Source organism: Sinocyclocheilus anshuiensis, unplaced genomic scaffold, assembly GCF_001515605.1.
Source record: "Sinocyclocheilus anshuiensis isolate Anshui unplaced genomic scaffold, SAMN03320099.WGS_v1.1 scaffold1644, whole genome shotgun sequence".
In the NCBI taxonomy this organism is placed as follows: domain Eukaryota; kingdom Metazoa; phylum Chordata; class Actinopteri; order Cypriniformes; family Cyprinidae; genus Sinocyclocheilus; species Sinocyclocheilus anshuiensis.
In genome coordinates, this window is record NW_015557451.1 from 431,246 (window position 1) to 449,369 (window position 18,124).

Below are 18,124 nucleotides of genomic sequence, written 5' to 3' on the forward strand. Positions count from 1 at the left end.
GTCACCTACATCTTGGATGCCCTGGGGGTAAGCAGATAAACATCAAATTTTAATTTTTGGGTGAACTATCCCTTTAACTGTAATGAAAACATTAATATTACTATTCATTTTGAATGCATACATTTCTCTTCTCATTTTGGGGTAAAATATCATTTAAATTTAAAATATAATTCAAGTTTTCGTGTTTCACCCAAATTAGTGTGTGCTAGAAGGTACCTCATGAATAAGGGTGGCTAACATTTGTTGATAACTCCGCCCTCTGCTGACAAGAAAGCGTGTGATTGGATGTCCATCTTTGTCAGTTTGAACAGGAAGGTCATAACACAGTAGAAGCCCAGCTGAAACAGACCAATCAAAACCAACATACTGTATGTGTTTATTTAACACACTTAACTGGACAAACACAGAATTATGCAATGTGTGAGTTGTTACTTCAGTTGTGACAAACAAGCATTAGCTATAAGAATTTTTAAATTACCCACGTTACAGAGCTGAATGACTCTTGTACAGTATATGTACCTGCTATGCCAGGTTTCAGACCCGGCTGCTTGTTCTTTTCATATGTTTTCAGCATAAAAGAAGGAATTCCAGATACAGTTTTTCCCTGGTCAGTGCACAAATTCCCTCCACTCAGAGCTGAATGGTACACGCCACGGGGCATTTGGTTCATCTCCTGCCTTACTAGAGCTGGCAGGAAGGTCTCAAGGGCTGCATTAGAAGACAAAACTCATGAATTAAGGAGGTTTTTGTTAAAAGGTTAAATAATACATTACATCAACATTTATATAAAATTAGCAGAAATCTATAATATATTCCATATTGTGTAATGTAGTCTTTGTTGTGGGTTTCTGTTGCATGTTGTGCTTTTAGGCAAGTACACTGACACAGCCTCAAGTTTTATTCATCCAGCTATTTTGAATACATTACCTTGGTTAAATTATGGAAATATGCTACAGTTACATAACAGTAACTGTGAAAAGATCACACCTTGGGTCTATGATATGTAAAATTTCAGTACACAAAATCTGTCCTAATTTATTTCTTCTGCCACTGCAAAAATGCAGCCAGCTGGCTTGTTACCTAACCAAATAACAGTGAATGTATCCCTCATATAATCTCATATAATGAATGAGCAGAACAGAAATGTTAAGTATTAAGTAAACAACCCAGTTAACATTGATTAATAATGGTCTAGATATCTATATGACACCAACATATACATCAGTCATTCAGACTGACATATAATATACTCATATACTCTTAACTCAAATATCATAACAGTTTGGTTTTTAGTTCAAATAACTGTAAATGCAAGTCAACTATATTTAAAAGAGTTTGTTTGACAGTCTGTTACCCACCATAATCAGATAATCTTACCTGGTAAAACAGATCGCTTTACTAGCTTTACTAGCTTTACATATGACGCCCCTGGCACTGAAACATCTTCATCCTTCTCATTCTCATTTTCCTTCCCTTCATCCTCTTCTTCAGGCTGCTTTGGTACAGGTCTGGCCTGTTAGCAAGATCATATCACCATTACAGATACACAGTATATATATAAAGGTAAGCAGAAATAATGTGAGGATATTTAGCATATGTTCTCACCTGCTCTGGCAAGTGTAGGATGGTGTGAGATCGTTCAGGGTACTCCGAGATAGCTTTAAAACCCTGGCTCGCAACCTCTGGGTCCTGATGAAGCCAATAAAGCTTTAAATATTACTGTTTACTCATAACTGGTAGAAAAATAACTAAATAAATTGCAGATACATAAAATGGTGCAATGACTATTCATTAGAAACAGTTGTTGGGTGACTAGTCAATTATCCTGCCCATCCCTACCGTTCATTACCATTTGAAAATGTCAGCGCTCACCTGACTAAGTGCGTAGCTCCATAAAACACAGACTGCCTCGTTTCTGAATTTCTGTAAGGAAAAGGACACAAGACCTGAAGTAATCTGTCCCAGTTATGAAATGTGGAGAGAAATAAATCATGCTTTTAACTATGAATTCAGACACCGCTCCAAAATAGCACACATCTAGCAATCAGAAACAGGGGTTGCTGGTCTCGTGCCTCATATTCTTCAGTTTTGACGTTTAAAGCAGGTACTAATGCCAGAAGTTCAGCTGTGGCCTTCAGGACCAGGGGTCTGGAGTCACAGCACAGCTTAGGAGAGAGTGCCTTCCACGTGGAGACGATATCAACTACCTGAACAGAAAACAGATGAGAAGAATATTCAAATGCAGAGCTCAACAGTAAGAATGGCCCACTAGCTAGTGTAAAATATCACATAAACAACATGTACATTACCGCTCAAAAGTTTGAGGTCAGTATGATTTTTTTTAAAGAAATTAATACTTCTATTCAGCAAGGATGCATTAAACTGATCAAAAGTGACAGTGAAGACATTTGTTACAACATTTATTTCAATTAAATGCTGTTATTTTGAACTTTCTATTCATCAAAGAATCCTGAAAACACACAAAAATATTAATCAGCACATCTGTTTTTGTCAACATTGATATAAAATGAGTTCTGAAGGATCATGAAATTGTTTCACAAAGGATCAGCTTTGTCATCACATTTTAAAGTACATTCAAATAGAAAAGTTATTTTAAATTGTAATAATATTATTATCATTGTCTGTATGTTGATGAAATTGATTATTGGTGAGCATAAGAGACTTCATACTTGCCCCAAACTTTTGAACCATATGTACTGCATTACTATACAGTATCTTATATTTTGTGATCATGTGCACACATTTTTATGACTTGCATCTTTTTAAATATGTAAGATAATTATCTAGCTGGCTAAAATGGACTACAAAATGAATCATAATAAAAATATTTTTGTAAATAATATATAAAATAAATACTAATATAAAATAAACAAATGAATATAATATAAAAACAATATAATGAACATGGCAATAACATAAATATTTGTTAAAATAAATATTAAGAAATACATTTAAAATTAGATTTTTTTTTTTATTATTATTATAAATATTAAATAGGTTTGTAAAAATTATGTACAGGATAATTAAAATGTTGGCAGACCCAGTACAAATCTAAAATTCTTTCCCAATAGAGCAAAAATCTTGTTGAGCCCTGAAATGATTAGAATTTGCGTCTTGAGCCAGGAGGGAACATAAGGGCCAGGGTGGCACTGGTCTACCCAATCAAAACTATACAAATATTTTAGAAATTAAAATGCATTTTCATCTTCATTTTCATATTTCTGACAGCCAGTGTGGACTGACCTCAGCTCTACAGAGCTCCTGTAAGCCCTGCAGTGCCAGAGCAGCAGGAGTGGCCTGATCCTTCCTGGAGAACTGCATCAGTGTGTCGATGATGGCAGCCAGCATGTCTCCTCCATGCTGGTACGGCCTGGAACAATATGTACGGCATTTGGGAAAAGAGTAAATGAATGTAAATGTTAAACCTTTGATGGTGAATGGTTACTATGGTGGAATATGCAGTAAATCAAACTGCTAAATGAACTCCAGGTTTACGGCGGCAGATTTTGGGTGAAGCAGACCTCTCTCTGCAGATGTCTCTGATGCAGGCTGCTCTGGCCAATATCTGCTCCCACTGTGTATCTTTTCCCAAGACCACTGAGGATTTTTCAAGCTGTGACATCAGTCTCTGCAGGTCCGGATACACACGGTCCTATACAAAAAAATAATAAATCTAAAGTTTCAGAACGTTTCAGGGTAACAGTACTTACAAAAGTACTTGGAAACAAACAAGTCACACTTAAAACTGTGATGGTCTGCATTAAATGAAATTAGCTCTAGATATGTTGTTATCTAATACAATGTCATTCATACATTGTAAGTGTGGTCTAAGTGTCCAAATAGTTTTTGGTGCCACTGTATAGCAGACATTATAGTAAGACTAGGTATCAAAACACATTTGCAGATTCAATCTGAAATCATAATCATTCATTTAGGAATACTTCAGTTAAAATGTACATTTTTCTAAAACACGCAAATTCTCTGTGAACTAATTAATATTTGTATAATTTTACATTTAATTAATAATAGGGTTCAAACCATTAAGTTATACCATATATAACCATTAAGCATATCTTCATTTTTTTTCCCAATTAAATTACACATGCTAATAATATGAAAATATTAATTGTAATTAAATGTTTAATATAATATTAATAGACTAAATAGAAGATAAAAATGATAAAATGTAAATACATACATTTTAAATAAATATTAAATAATAAAGCTTAATTAATATCATAATTTTTACGCTTCATTAATAACAGGGCTCAAACCCTTAAGTTATATGCATACATTTATGGGGAAAAAAAAACACTCAAATTGTTATTTTCATGTCAAATATTATAATGTCATGTATATTATAATGCCAAACGATTAATTGCATATATAATGTATATATATTTAAAAAATATTTACGATGTATATCTATATATTCAAATATAATTTATATTATGTATAAATATTATGTAAACAAAAACTTACTTTGGATGTGATTAATCGCGATTAATCGTTTGACAGCACTATAAAATATTAATTGATTTTTTTTTATTAAATTAGTAGACTAAACAGAAGCCTCTCATATGTAAATATAACAATATATAATCAAATATAAATATTATGTATAAATATTATGTAAACAAAAACTTACTTGGGATGTGATTAATCGCGATTAATCATTTGACAGCACTAGAAAATATTAATTGAAATGTTTGTATTAAATTAGTAGACTAAACAGAAGCCTCTCATATGTAAATATAACAATATATAATCAAATATAAATATTATGTATAAATATTATGTAAACAAAAACTTACGTTGGATGTGATTAATCGCGATTAATCGTTTGACAGCACTATAAAATATTAATTGAATTTTTTTTTATTAAATTAGTAGACTAAACAGAAGCCTCTCATATGTAAATATAACAATATATAATCAAATATAAATATTATGTATAAATATTATGTAAACAAAAACTTACTTGGGATGTGATTAATCGCGATTAATCATTTGACAGCACTAGAAAATATTAATTGAAATGTTTGTATTAAATTAGTAGACTAAACAGAAGCCTCTCATATGTAAATATAACAATATATAATCAAATATAAATATAATTATATTTCAAAGCATAAACCAAATAATAAAAAGTGAATATATCAATTTTAAATAAATATTAAATAATCAAGCTGAATTAATATAATAATTTCATTAATAACAGGGCTCAAACATTGAGTTACATGTATAATTTTATGAAAAAAAAAAACCACTCAAATTTTTATCCTAATAATATTATATGACAATATTAATTATAATTAAACATTTTGTAATAATTTAGTATACTAAACAGAAACCTCTCAGACATGAATATAATAACACATAAATATAATGATATTTCAATGCATAAACCCAAACAGTAAATGGGAGTACATTCATTTTAAATAAATATTAAATACTGATATTCAACATAAATTCACAGAATCAATGCATCCTGGCCACAGACATCTGACACAACACACAAAGAACAGTTTTAACAAATATCAGCATTAACTGCACCTGTTTTTTCCATAACAGAGCTAAGAGGCGCAGAGCCACAGGCCTCAGTCTGGATGAAGTGCCCAGAGTTTGGAGGACATGAAGCACCTGCGGGATACAGAACTGAAACACAAGAGAGGTCAGTCAGGATAAACACACACGAGGCAGAATACACACATCCACTTAATGCTAAAACATACCAAACAGGACTGGATATATGCAAACTTAAATTACCTAATGCTTTTATGTTTTTAATGCTTCGTCTGTGACCTACAGGCTAGGTTGTGTTCTGCTGCGCTTTTAAAAATCACAGTATCTCACAGATTACAAAAAGCTCAAATTAAAGACTACATTAAAGGGCAAAACACTGCCACCCACATTCAAAGGCTGATGATAGAGTGTCTAAGCATTTAAAATAAAGATGAATAAGATCAGCAACACATCTTCTCTCTTATTTACTCATATTTTGGAGTACACTGTGCAACGTCCAGAAAGTGTTTCTGTTGATGTAGCATTTTAGTAGCAAGCAAAATGTTACGGGAGTACACATTTGGCATACAAGATTTATGAATAATGTGCATTGTTAGCGGAATCAAATGAGTAACAGTGGCACAGACAATGGTCAGGTTAATGGCTGGAGTTGCCTACAGTGCAGGTGAGCTGTTGCCATAGCAACAGGGGAAGCAAAATATCCTAAATCCATGCAGATGGACTATATTCATATATTGTGGAGCTGTGTCGCACTAGCCTGTAAATGGTGTTGCATTCTTAATTTTGACTGCCATACATGTTAACATCTTCTTAATATAATGATTAGCTATTTGCACATTTAATTAAATTAAATTTCTAATTCCAATTATTTTTCTTGGTAAAATTTTGAAAACCAAGAAAACACATTTGCTGAAAAATATTTATTGATTAAGTTTCTAATTTAATATTCCCTCATCAGGTAAACAGTGCATGCTGTGCATGCTAATGACTGTACCTTGTGGGTTCCCAGTTTTAGCAGAGTGTAGAGAATAGAGTGAGACAAAGCCGGATCAGACACTCTGCCCAGTTTAAACATCAGGACAGGAAGTAAACATGGCACCTAGAGGTAAATGGAAAAAGAATTAAGCAAACAATTAATAGACAATTAACACTGACCTACTAAATACACTCATGCACATCAGACACATTTAAAAGCAATGGAATATAAATAAGCCTTCAATTGAGATTTAAAACTGCTTTTAAAACCCAAAGTCTAGTGGCCACAACTGTGAAACACTGATCTCCCTCGGAACGAAAAAGCAAGAGGGGAACAGAAAGAAGTAATTGGTTTGATGACCTCGGGGAGCAAGGGTGGAGGAGATTAATACTGTGGAGCAAGTCCATGCAGGGCCTCAAAAATTAATAGCATTGTAAAATCAATTCAAAAACTTCCTGGTAGCCAGTGCAATGAGGCCAGTACAGGGGTGATGGGATCTATTAGCATCAGTTAATATAATATAAAAGTATATCTGCCACATTCTGAACTGCTGGAATTAAGAGGTCAGATATACACTACTGTTCAAAAAAGTTGAAGTAAGCATGGCACCTAGAGGTAAATGGAAAAAGAATTAAGCAAACAATTAATACACAATTAACACTGACCTACTAAATACGCTCATGCACATCAGACACATTTAAAAGCAATGGAATATAAATAAGCCTTCAATTGAGATTTAAAACTGCTTTTAAAACCCAAAGTCTAGTGGCCACAACTGTGAAACACTGATCTCCCTCGGAACGAAAAAGCAAGAGGGGAACAGAAAGAAGTAATTGGTTTGATGACCTCGGGGAGCAAGGGTGGAGGAGATTAATACTGTGGAGCAAGTCCATGCAGGGCCTCAAAAATTAATAGCATTGTAAAATCAATTCAAAAACTTCCTGGTAGCCAGTGCAATGAGGCCAGTACAGGGGTGATGGGATCTATTAGCATCAGTTAATATAATATAAAAGTATATCTGCCACATTCTGAACTGCTGGAATTAAGAGGTCAGATATACACTACTGTTCAAAAAAGTTTGGAGTCAGTAAGAAATAAAAACTTTTATTCAGCAAGGATGCATTAAACTGACGAAAAGTGACAGTAAAGACTTTTATAATGTTACATTTCTATTTCAAACAAATGCTGTTCTTTTTAATCTTTCTATTCGTCATTTTTTTTTTTACTGAAAAACAAAATGTTTCACGGTTTCCACAAAAAAATGAAACAGCACAACTGTTTTCAATATTGATAATGATAAGAAATGTTTCTTGAGCAGCAAATCAGCATATTGGAATGATTTCTGAAGAATCATGTGACACTGAAGACTGGAGTAATGATGCTGAAAATTCAACTTTAAAATCACAGGAATAAATTACATTTTCAAATATATTCAAATAGAACACAGGCATTGTAAACTGTAATAATATTTCACAATATTACTGTCTTTATTGTATTTTTAATCAAATAAATGCAACCTTGGTAAGCATAAGAGACTTTTCAAAAAAACATTTAAAAATTTTACCAACCCCAAACTTTTTATAGTATAGTGTATAAAGAGCTGCAGTGATGTAAAAGAGATGTAATAAATGCACGCGTAACTGTCTCGAAATCTGTGAGAGAACAGCAGAAAGATATGAGCTGTTCTTAGTGACGGTTAATGTTAAAATTCTAGAATGGGGTCGAGACATCGCTGTTCTGGGACCTATAGTTGATTACCAGCAGTAGAAGAGCCAAGCATAATCATCTCAGTTTTATGTTCATTAAGCTGACAGAAATTAAATTAATCATCATCAGTCGCTTACAGGGCATTTTTAACATCCAATCCTTTCAAAGAGCTCTGCAAAGAATTTAATTAAAAATGAAAGCATGCAGGGCAAATGCAATGGAAAGACTTTTGAAAACCACTATATGAAAACTGCAAACAGCAAGAAAGAGAAAGATAGGAAAGAGGGATATGACAACAATCAAGCAATACAGAAAGTAAAAAGCAAAAGCATGTAACCATCCTCATGTTGTTCCAAACCACAGTGACTTCCATTTCGTCAGTATGACACAAAAAATAATATTTAGTAGAATGTTTTGTTTTTTTATCCATGAAACAATATTGGACCACAGTAAAAAAAAATTCACAATATCTTCCTTCGCATTCCACAAAAGTAAAAAGTCATACAGGTCTAGCACTAAATTAGGGTGACAAAATTTCCGGTTTTTCGGTGAACACTAATTTAAGATGTAGCGAAATTAAGTTGATGTTGCTTAGCTTAAGCTTTATTACAGTTTGATCTTTCAAATTTGTTGAGAAAGACACCAAGCAAGTAAGAAGGCAAAAAAAAAACACAACAAAAAAGAAAAAAAGTTGACCATGTACACAGAAATACGGGCTAAAACAACAGATAATCAGGAAAATCACTCATGACTGGCTACCAAAGAAACGCCGGAGCTCATAACGTAACGAGACATGCTCATCACAGCGAGGGGCTGAAGGAGGAGGGGTGGGAGGGCAAATTCTTATTCTTCTCACCCACCTCATTCGAGTTAAACTGAGCAAGACTGTCACAAGTTATCCATCTCATGCAGCGGGCGAAGAACGCCAAAGAGCCCTCGGCTATGAAATTCTTTCCAACAGTTGCTGCAATCCTCTCCAACCCTCTGACTAACACCCTGTTTCTTTCTTTCTTTATTTTCTCAAGCTGTTTTCTATAGCATAAACACTGCTCGAGAAGCTTCTATAATACTAAAAGACTGGCTCAAAGCCAGTGTTTCCCCAGCTCAAGCAAAATAAAAATGAAAGGTATGCTTGACTTCAGGAGAAACTGAGGGGCTACAGTGAACAGTGACAAACTGGTGAAGACCATGTGAAGGACCTGAAAACTTTCTTTACCTGAATTGAGGATTATGCCCTCAAATCTGAGCACATACTCAAGAGCTGCTTTGCTAATCCTTTTCATGTTTTTGGCATCAAACGTCATGCTTTGCGGTGACTGAAGGGGTCTGCTGGTTTATATCGGAGTCTTTTGCTCCAGGAAAACACAGCTTACATTCCCACAAGGCCAACATGAATGTTAACCAATAAAATGAGTAACCAACTCAAACTCATCCAGGGCTTCTTTTGAAAGACTGGAGGCATCAGAGTTGAATTCAAGACCACAGCCTCCGAAACCTAGATACATATCAAGATTAGAGTCCTTGAGGCTCAGATCTAGCCCGAGACGAGACCCTGGTTCAAGACAGTGTACTCACACTGGAAACCCTAATTATTATTGACTGTAAAACACCATTTAGCATCTACTTCCACTACGTAAAAGCTATTCAAACAGATATAAATGTCACCAATAAACTGTAAAGCCCTCACAATTAAAAACTACTAAAAATCAAATAAATACATTCATTAAATACAAATTTTCTAAAAATATAAAATAAAATACATTTAAAAAAAGAATCACACAAATATTGTGAGAATATAATGATTTTGCAAACTTACGTTCATATGAGTGAACTTTATAATTTCGGTAACACTTTACAATAAGGTTCCATTAGTTAATGTTAGTTAATGTATTAACTAACATGAACAAACAATGAACAATACATTTATTACAGTATTAATTCATCTTTGTTAATGTTAGTTAATGAAAGTACAGTTGGTCATTGTTAGTTCATGTTAATTCACAGTGCATAAACTAATGTTAACAAGAACAACTTTTGATAATGCATTAGTAAATGTTGAAATTAACATTAACTAAGATTAATAAATGCTGTAGAAGTATTGTTCATTCTTAGTTCATGTTAACTAAAGTAGTACCATAAAGTACAATAATTACAGTAAAGTTGAGTTGTTGCAAACAGGGTTATTATCAATAACTAATACCATAAGAAACATTTTTATTACTTAAAATGAAAAACATTAACTGAAATGAAATAAAATAATTGAAACTATTTTTAAAAAATTCAGTGTCCAATTTTCATTTACGTAGTTTCATTTAAGTTCGATACTAAAACAATTATAACTAAATAAACTAAAACTAAAAACTAAAACTTAAAAAGAAAATGCATAAAAATATATTTTTTAAAAAGCTAATAAAAATGGCAAAAATGCACAACAGAATTATAAAAAAAATTAACACAATTAAAATGAAGGCGTAAAAATAAAATCCAATTCAAAATAATAACAAAAACTATAAAAGTATACCAATGACACTGAAATAACACCAGTTGCAAGTATCATTAAGTTCAGAGATGCAATTAAAATAATAATAAATCTGAACCACTGAACCTCTAAATTTAAGGCTAAATGTTAGGGTAAAGACAATTACTGTATAAACTTGCCACAAGAGTTCTCAATGTATGGAAAACTGCACAAAATACAATGTCACTTGAGTGACAAAAGAAAGTGTAAAATTAACCGGGTACAAAGAACACTGATCATAAACAAGTAATTATTCACCAACTAGACAACATTAACTACATTATACAGAACTAAAAATCCCATTGATTCTACATAACTATTTACATGTTTCCAAATGTCGCCATGCTTTTAACATTTTTACATAATTTAAATGCAAGGGTTTATTGGTATTCCCCCAGCTGCAGTGCTCAACTGGAGATGTAGCGATAATACACTCAGTAATGCTTTAATAGCTTTAATAAGGTTTGATTATCCAATATTTCTCTTGTTGCCAGAAAGAACTCCTACGTTAGTGTGGCCAGTTAGATCAAGCATTGTATACAGGATTCAAGTACAGCATTTCTAAGGCGGCTAAGAAATGTGTAAAGTGGGCATCTAAAACACATCACATAAAATCTACGGTCTTTCCTAATTTCTCTCCAGTATTTGTAAAACAATTCCCCAGACAAGCCTCTCCCTAACAGATCCCCCACTAACTGAGAATACTGGATCTTTCCCTCTCTTGAGAACCTTTTTAACCCTTAGAGAAGGGACACCATGGCAGTTGTTCTAATCTCTAATTGGAGATTAACCCATCAGCATCCCCATTACAAAACCAGCACAACCTCTGACCTGCAGACCAAGCCAATTAACAGCCATAATGAGTGAGAACGAAAGAAAGAAAAAACAAATGTACAGAGTATGAGAAAGAGTATGATAAAATACCGTTCAAAAGTTTGATGTTGGTAGTATTTTTAAATGTTTTTGAAAGAAGTCTCTTATGCTCACCAAGGCTGCATTTATTTGATTAAAAATACAATGAAGACAGTAATATCGTGAAGTATTATTACAATTTAAAACAACTGTTTTCTATTTTGATATAGTTTAAAATGTAATTTATTCCTGTGATGCAAAACTGAATTTTCAGCATCATTACTCCAGTCTTCCGTGTCACATGATCCTTCAGAAATCATTCTGATTTCATTCTGATTTCCGTGTCATTCCAAATTAACAATAACCAGCAAATTTACTTGCATCTATTTTACCAAAATATTTTAAAATATTAAATGGCACAAAGGGATTTCAGTGGACATTTTTGAGTGATGACATAAATCATTGAACCAGTTAACTGAAATGGCCAGTTTGAACTGATTCACTGAAATGCATTTAACTTACCAACCAACACCACTAATTTTGTTACTGAAAGTTTAAATAAGAGATGCCGCTAAAATATCTGTCTTAACACTGGTTGTGTAACTAGTCTAATGACATGTTTCCTAGTAAACTTAATGGTCAAATGAAAAGCACATCACATCATAAAATCAATGCAATAATTTTCTATCACCAGCAGAATCACTGGGAATATATTGTGAGCATTCAATAAATCACCCAGCCTTAATCGGAAAGCAGTAGAGAGTGAATCTCAGCAGCATCCAGCCAAGGCCTCTAATAAGGGCATAGAGCCAGTGACAGATGATGTATATTCCTCTGTGCTGCAGCCTCCTTGAATATCTTCCTGTTAGTGTGATTACATCCTCCCTCAGGTCACACACTTCCCATGTTCATGGTTGCCAGTCGTCCTGGTCTCAATTATTTCTGTCCATGAGAGCCCCAAGGCATTCTGTAATGAATGCAAGTGGGGAGTACAGGTCTACTGCACCATGATACACCTTCATTTAGCACTTAGCTAAAGTAATTACTGCTCCAGTTTCTAAGGCTGCACATGTTGCCTAGTAACACTGACATCTGGATAATGGTTAGAAATGAAAGCGTAAGATGAGGGGAAAATAGTTTTTTCCAGTTGTGCTTTTTTTAAATGTTATATCTGTCATTCAAGGAACAATGTGGTGCTCTTAATGTGTAAAAGGAACATGTCTAAGGATTGTAGATTTCATAATTTCAGCTTAGAAAACTGTTTTGTGAAAATCCTTTACAGTCCTGAATGCCAAATGGAGTCCAATCAAAAAAAAAAGGCAGAACAAGTTGTCTGAAGTAGAGTATATCTATTTTGTTTCCATAACTCCATAATGTTGACGTATATTACACTGACAATCCTCCTAGAGATCTCAACTATGGTTAAAGGCAAAGAAAATTGTCATCACTGACTCACCCTCACGTCGTTCCAAACTCGCATTATATTTTCCATGGAGGAAGATCTTCTATACCACCACAAATCTAATATATATACTTTATTATATATACAACCATACAGTAATTTGGAGTTGGTAAGATTTTAAAAATGTTTTTGAAAGAAGTTTCTTATGCTCACTAAGAAAATACAGGAAAAACAACAATACTGTGAAATATTATTACAATTAAAATAATGTTTTCCCATTTGAATGTTTTAAAATGTAATTTATTTCTGTGATGCAAAGCTGGATTTTCAGCATCATTACTCCAGTCTTCAGTGTCACAGGATCCTTCAGAAATCATTCTAATATGCTGATTTGTTGCTCAGGAAACATTTCTTATTATTAGCAATGTTGGAAACAGTTGTGCTTTTCATTTTTAAACAGGGTGAGAATTTTCACCTTTGGGTGAACTATTCCTTTAAGTGACAGAAAAATATGTTTATGGACACAATGGTGATTGAATTAAAGAGTTTGAACTCCTCAAAGGTTTGGTTAACCAGCCTGAAGCATTAACCACTAGCCTGCATCACATCCTACTAAATAATACAAAACTGCAATACAGCAGACTAACAAAACTAAACATTGAGATGCAAAATTTACCTTAGCAGGATCGGCCTCGGTGACGGCAGCAGCAGTGTCCAGCGCTAACCTGCAGAGATCCCCGTGACTGCTGACGATAACATGGGACACCAGGAGACAAACACTATCTGGGACATGTTCACAGACAGAGAGTGATGACTGCAGGGAGTAAAGCCATTCCACGGATGCAATGGAGTCTACAGAAATTCGGTGTAGGACACTAGTGGCCACTTGAAGCTCGCTGTACCAAGTGCTGAGAGGCAAACTCAGCTGTGTGGAGTCCTGTTGAGGCAAACGCAAATCCTAATGTCACACGCTGCTTTTAAAACTCTCTCCTGAATGGGTGCATGATTATTAATTCGATCTGAGGCCTCTCTTTGAACCGTTTGCAACAGTGAATTGGTCAGTTTAAGGTTCTTTGTGTGTGTCTGCGTGTCTGTCAGGGCTTCCATGAGGCTGGAGCAGGACAGCACCTGTAACAAGGGCATCACCAGCAAAGATGCACCCCAGGGAGGTGGAAGCTCAGGAGGGACAATCTTTACAGCTAGCAGAGAGAAAAAGACAAGTTATAGTTCACAACTCTATTTAAACTAGATTTGCTGCCATAATTTTAGGGTTAAGTCACCTTTATTTATTTAGCACTTTATATAGCAAAAATTGTTTCAAAGGAGCTTCACAGTAATAAACAGGGAAATAACAGACTCAGTGATGCCAAACTTCATCAAATATGTGACCCTGGACCACAAAACCAGTCATAAGGGTCAATTTTTTCAAAATTGAGATTTATACATCACATGAAAGCTTAATAAATAAGCTTTCAATTGATGTATGGTTTGTTAGGATAGGACAACATTTGGCCGAGATACAACTATTTGAAATATTTTTTTGCAAAAAAATCAAAATATTGAGAAAATCGCCTTTAAAGTTGTCCAAATGAAGTTCTTAGCAATGCATATTACTAACCAAAAATTAAGTTTTGATATATTTACAGTAGGAAATGTACAAAATATCTTCATGGAACATGATCTTTACTTAATATCCTAATGATTTTTGGCATAAAAGAAAAATCAATAATTTTGACCCATACAATGTATTTTTGGCTACTGCTACAAATATACCCCAGAGACTTAAGACTGGTTTTGTGGTCCAGGGTCACATATGAGAAAAACTTTCAAATTCTCTCTCAAATGCTCTACAAAAACAACAGTGTCATTATTCAACTCAAGTCAGTTCAGCGGGGGGTTTTTTTCTCTCTTCATTTTATTATTTACTGTACACCAATAAACCACATAATCTGAGCTCTAGAATTGTATTTGTAGCACAAACTATGCGGGGCGAGTGACACATCAAGTTTAATATAGGCTTAAGGGTTTGTCTTGAGCTGAAAAACACTATTGCCTTCTGTAGAGCTGCTTGTAGCTAAAATGCTTTTGAACACAGTTATTGAACTGAACTGAATCAACACTGAACTCACACTATTGTCTTTTTAGAGCTGCTTTGCAGCATTTGAATTTGTCTCATTTTGATGAAGCTGAATCATTGACTCTGTTATTTTCCTGTTTATTACTGTGAAGCTGCTTTGAAACAATCTGTATTGTATAAAGTACTATATACATAAAGGTTCAAATCTCTAAACCCAAGGACAAGCCTTAGAAATAATAAATCATTATAATTTTCTGATGCAATTTATCCTGAAATAAAAGCTTTTTATATTGAAAACGTTTTAAAATATTTTTTCTCGCAATTATTCGTGTTGCAATCAGCATGAAACTTGGCAAGAAAAAGTAACAAAAATAGAATTTCTGAGCAAAAACTGCCTGTAATTCCACCTTTTTCTGTGGAAATTAAGCTAGCTGTGTCAATTTGCTGTGTTTAGGTAGCGAGAGGGGCTTTACCGAGCTCTAGGAGGGCAGTTTGTTGAGAGGTGGAGGCACTTAGCAGTAGCAGGGAGATTCCCATGATCACTTGCTCAGGCAGGAGTTCCTAGTTAGATAGAGCACAATCAGACAAACAGCTTGACACAGATGGAGCCTCAGAGGGAAAGCTGAATGCAAATAGCTTTGAGCTAGAAAATGCTGTGCAAACAAAACCATTAAAATGATGAGAGGAGAAGATTTGTTGAGATCACACTGAGAGTGCAACTGCAGCAACAACAAAAAAAATTATACTAATTTTGCCATTTTCTCTACAATAATGCATTTTTGCAGCTGCATTTTGTAAATGAATGCAATTAAACAGCACTGATTCAAATAGAGGTAATTGTTTCTCATACTTCCATTTCCACCTAAATAATATGCATAAAATGAGGCAGGAAATAACAGTGTAATGTGTGCATTCACCTCTGCATGTGCAGGTATTATCTGGTGGAGTGTGTGAAGGAGAGACATCAGTTCTCCTCCCAGATGAAGACTCAGCTGACAGGCACACAGGAGCTGAAGAGCCAGCTGAGTCAGTTCCTTTCTCCAGAAGCCTGGATCGATGAGCAGAGCCAACGTCAGAGATTCAGCAAATGAGCTGAACTCAACCACTGCAGTTACACTGTCCACCTGATAGGTCACAGGACAACAACACACTGATTGCATATTGGATACAGTGTGTGAACAAAGTGTGATAAAAATGTTTAAATGGATAGTTCAGGCAAAAATTAACATTCCTTCATTATTTACTCAAACCATATTGCTCACCTACACTACCACTGAAAAGTAAAAAAAAAAACGTTTTTAAAAGAAGTCTCTTATGCTCACCAAGGCTGCATTTATTTGATCAAAAATACAGTAAAAATACTGAAATGTTATTACAATTCTATTTTAGTATATTTTAAAATGTAATTAATTCCAGTGATGGCAAAGCAGAATTATTAGCAGCCATTTCTCCAGTCTTCAGTGACACATGATCCTTCAGAAATCATTCTAATATGCTGATATCTGCTCAAAATCGTTTTTCTTTATTATTATCACAGTTACAAATGATTCTGCTGCTTAATATTTTTGAATGGTAGTGAATGACACCTTCAAGGCCTTTTGTTAAATCATAAAGTAGAGCTAGGCACCATAGCAAATTTACAGCGATGGACAATTGAAACCTTCAGCTGAAACATGTTATGGGACTAAGCCACATAGCTCTATGGAGCCACTTCAGCTCAGCACATCGGAAATCATCTGCCTGCTTACCAGCATGTATGGAAGCAGGTCAAAGAGGCTGTGTATTAGCTCACGGACCACCTGAGTGCCAGACGCCCCCTTTTCCTGCAGGCTGTCAGGCTCAGGAACCCCTCGTGGCTGGAGCAGGACCCTGAGGAGGCTGTGTCTAAGCAGAGCGTTTTCTGACAACCTCTGGGGCTCGCAGTACAGGTAACGAAGGAACGGAACCAGCATTTCCACATATACTGGCTCATCTCTGAAGAAAACATACAAAGTAGCCATAATTCGCCTTCAATTTCAAACTTTCCTGTTATTGCAGATTTTAGGAAGCATCAAGAGCAGAGGAGAATCAGAAGGCCAGAAACAAACGAGATTTCACAACATGGTCTACCTCATTGACATTTTATATAGCACTTGGTTAAGGTTGATAACGGACTTGAATCAGATTTCATACTTGTCCATAGCCAGCTGAAGGAAGTCATCAATTTCCTGGAGCAGAGCAGGCCAGCAGTCAGGACGGTTTTCCAGCACTGTGATGTAGGGGTGAGGGAAGGTCCTAAAAAAAAATCAAGCACATAATTAAACGCCAGCATTTGTGTCATTCCACCAGAAAGGAACAGAGAGGGTGAAGGTTTTGAAGAAAACAGATTCTGAGAAATTTAGCATTGCTTACCAATAGATCCTCTGCAGTGCATGGGTGCCATCAGAAGGAGAGTGCAAACAGCTGATAAAATATCACAATAATCCACACAACTCCAGTCCATCAATTAAAGGGATAGCTCACCCAAAATTGAAAATTCTGCCATTAATTACTCATTCTCATGTCGTTTCAAACCCATAAGACCTTCGTTCATCTTCGGAACACAAATTAAGATATTTTTGATGAAATCCGAGAGCTTTCTGACCCTGCATAGACTGCAACGCAACTACCACCTTGCTGTCTATGGAGGGCTGTCTTATGGCGCTTTTCCACTGCGTGGTACGACTCGGCTCGGCACGGCTCAGTACAGTACGACACGGCACGGCTCAGCTCGGTTTGCGTTTCCACTGCAGTTCAGTACCGCTTTAGAGTGGGCGGGATTATTCACATGTCGTTATAGTTGCGCCGCCTCTACTGCCGCACGACTCCTGAAAAACTTTTTCATTCCGCGCCAGGCTGCATTTATTTGATCAAAAATACAGTAAAAATACTGAAATGTTATTACAATTCTATTTTAGTATATTTTAAAATGTAATTAATTCCAGTGATGGCAAAGCAGAATTATTAGCAGCCATTTCTCCAGTCTTCAGTGACACATGATCCTTCAGAAATCATTCTAATATGCTG

The 18,124-nt window shown here is 34.9% G+C and overlaps 1 protein-coding gene across 1 annotated transcript in view; it reads right to left on the reverse strand.

The window, feature by feature from the left end:
* Positions 1–18,124, reverse strand: part of LOC107679228 (focadhesin-like) — a 49,397-nt gene that overhangs the window by 16,536 nt on the left and 14,737 nt on the right. The window contains exons 6-21 of the mRNA XM_016474741.1: positions 17,252–17,353; positions 16,828–17,053; positions 15,997–16,203; positions 15,553–15,640; positions 14,016–14,201; positions 13,679–13,944; positions 6,542–6,646; positions 5,578–5,679; positions 3,543–3,673; positions 3,265–3,391; positions 2,073–2,207; positions 1,873–1,923; positions 1,606–1,689; positions 1,378–1,513; positions 520–708; positions 217–338 (exon numbers count right to left, since the gene is read on the reverse strand). Coding sequence (XP_016330227.1) covers positions 217–338; positions 520–708; positions 1,378–1,513; positions 1,606–1,689; positions 1,873–1,923; positions 2,073–2,207; positions 3,265–3,391; positions 3,543–3,673; positions 5,578–5,679; positions 6,542–6,646; positions 13,679–13,944; positions 14,016–14,201; positions 15,553–15,640; positions 15,997–16,203; positions 16,828–17,053; positions 17,252–17,353 — 2,257 coding nt within the window. The remainder of the gene's footprint in view (positions 1–216; positions 339–519; positions 709–1,377; positions 1,514–1,605; positions 1,690–1,872; positions 1,924–2,072; positions 2,208–3,264; positions 3,392–3,542; positions 3,674–5,577; positions 5,680–6,541; positions 6,647–13,678; positions 13,945–14,015; positions 14,202–15,552; positions 15,641–15,996; positions 16,204–16,827; positions 17,054–17,251; positions 17,354–18,124) is intronic.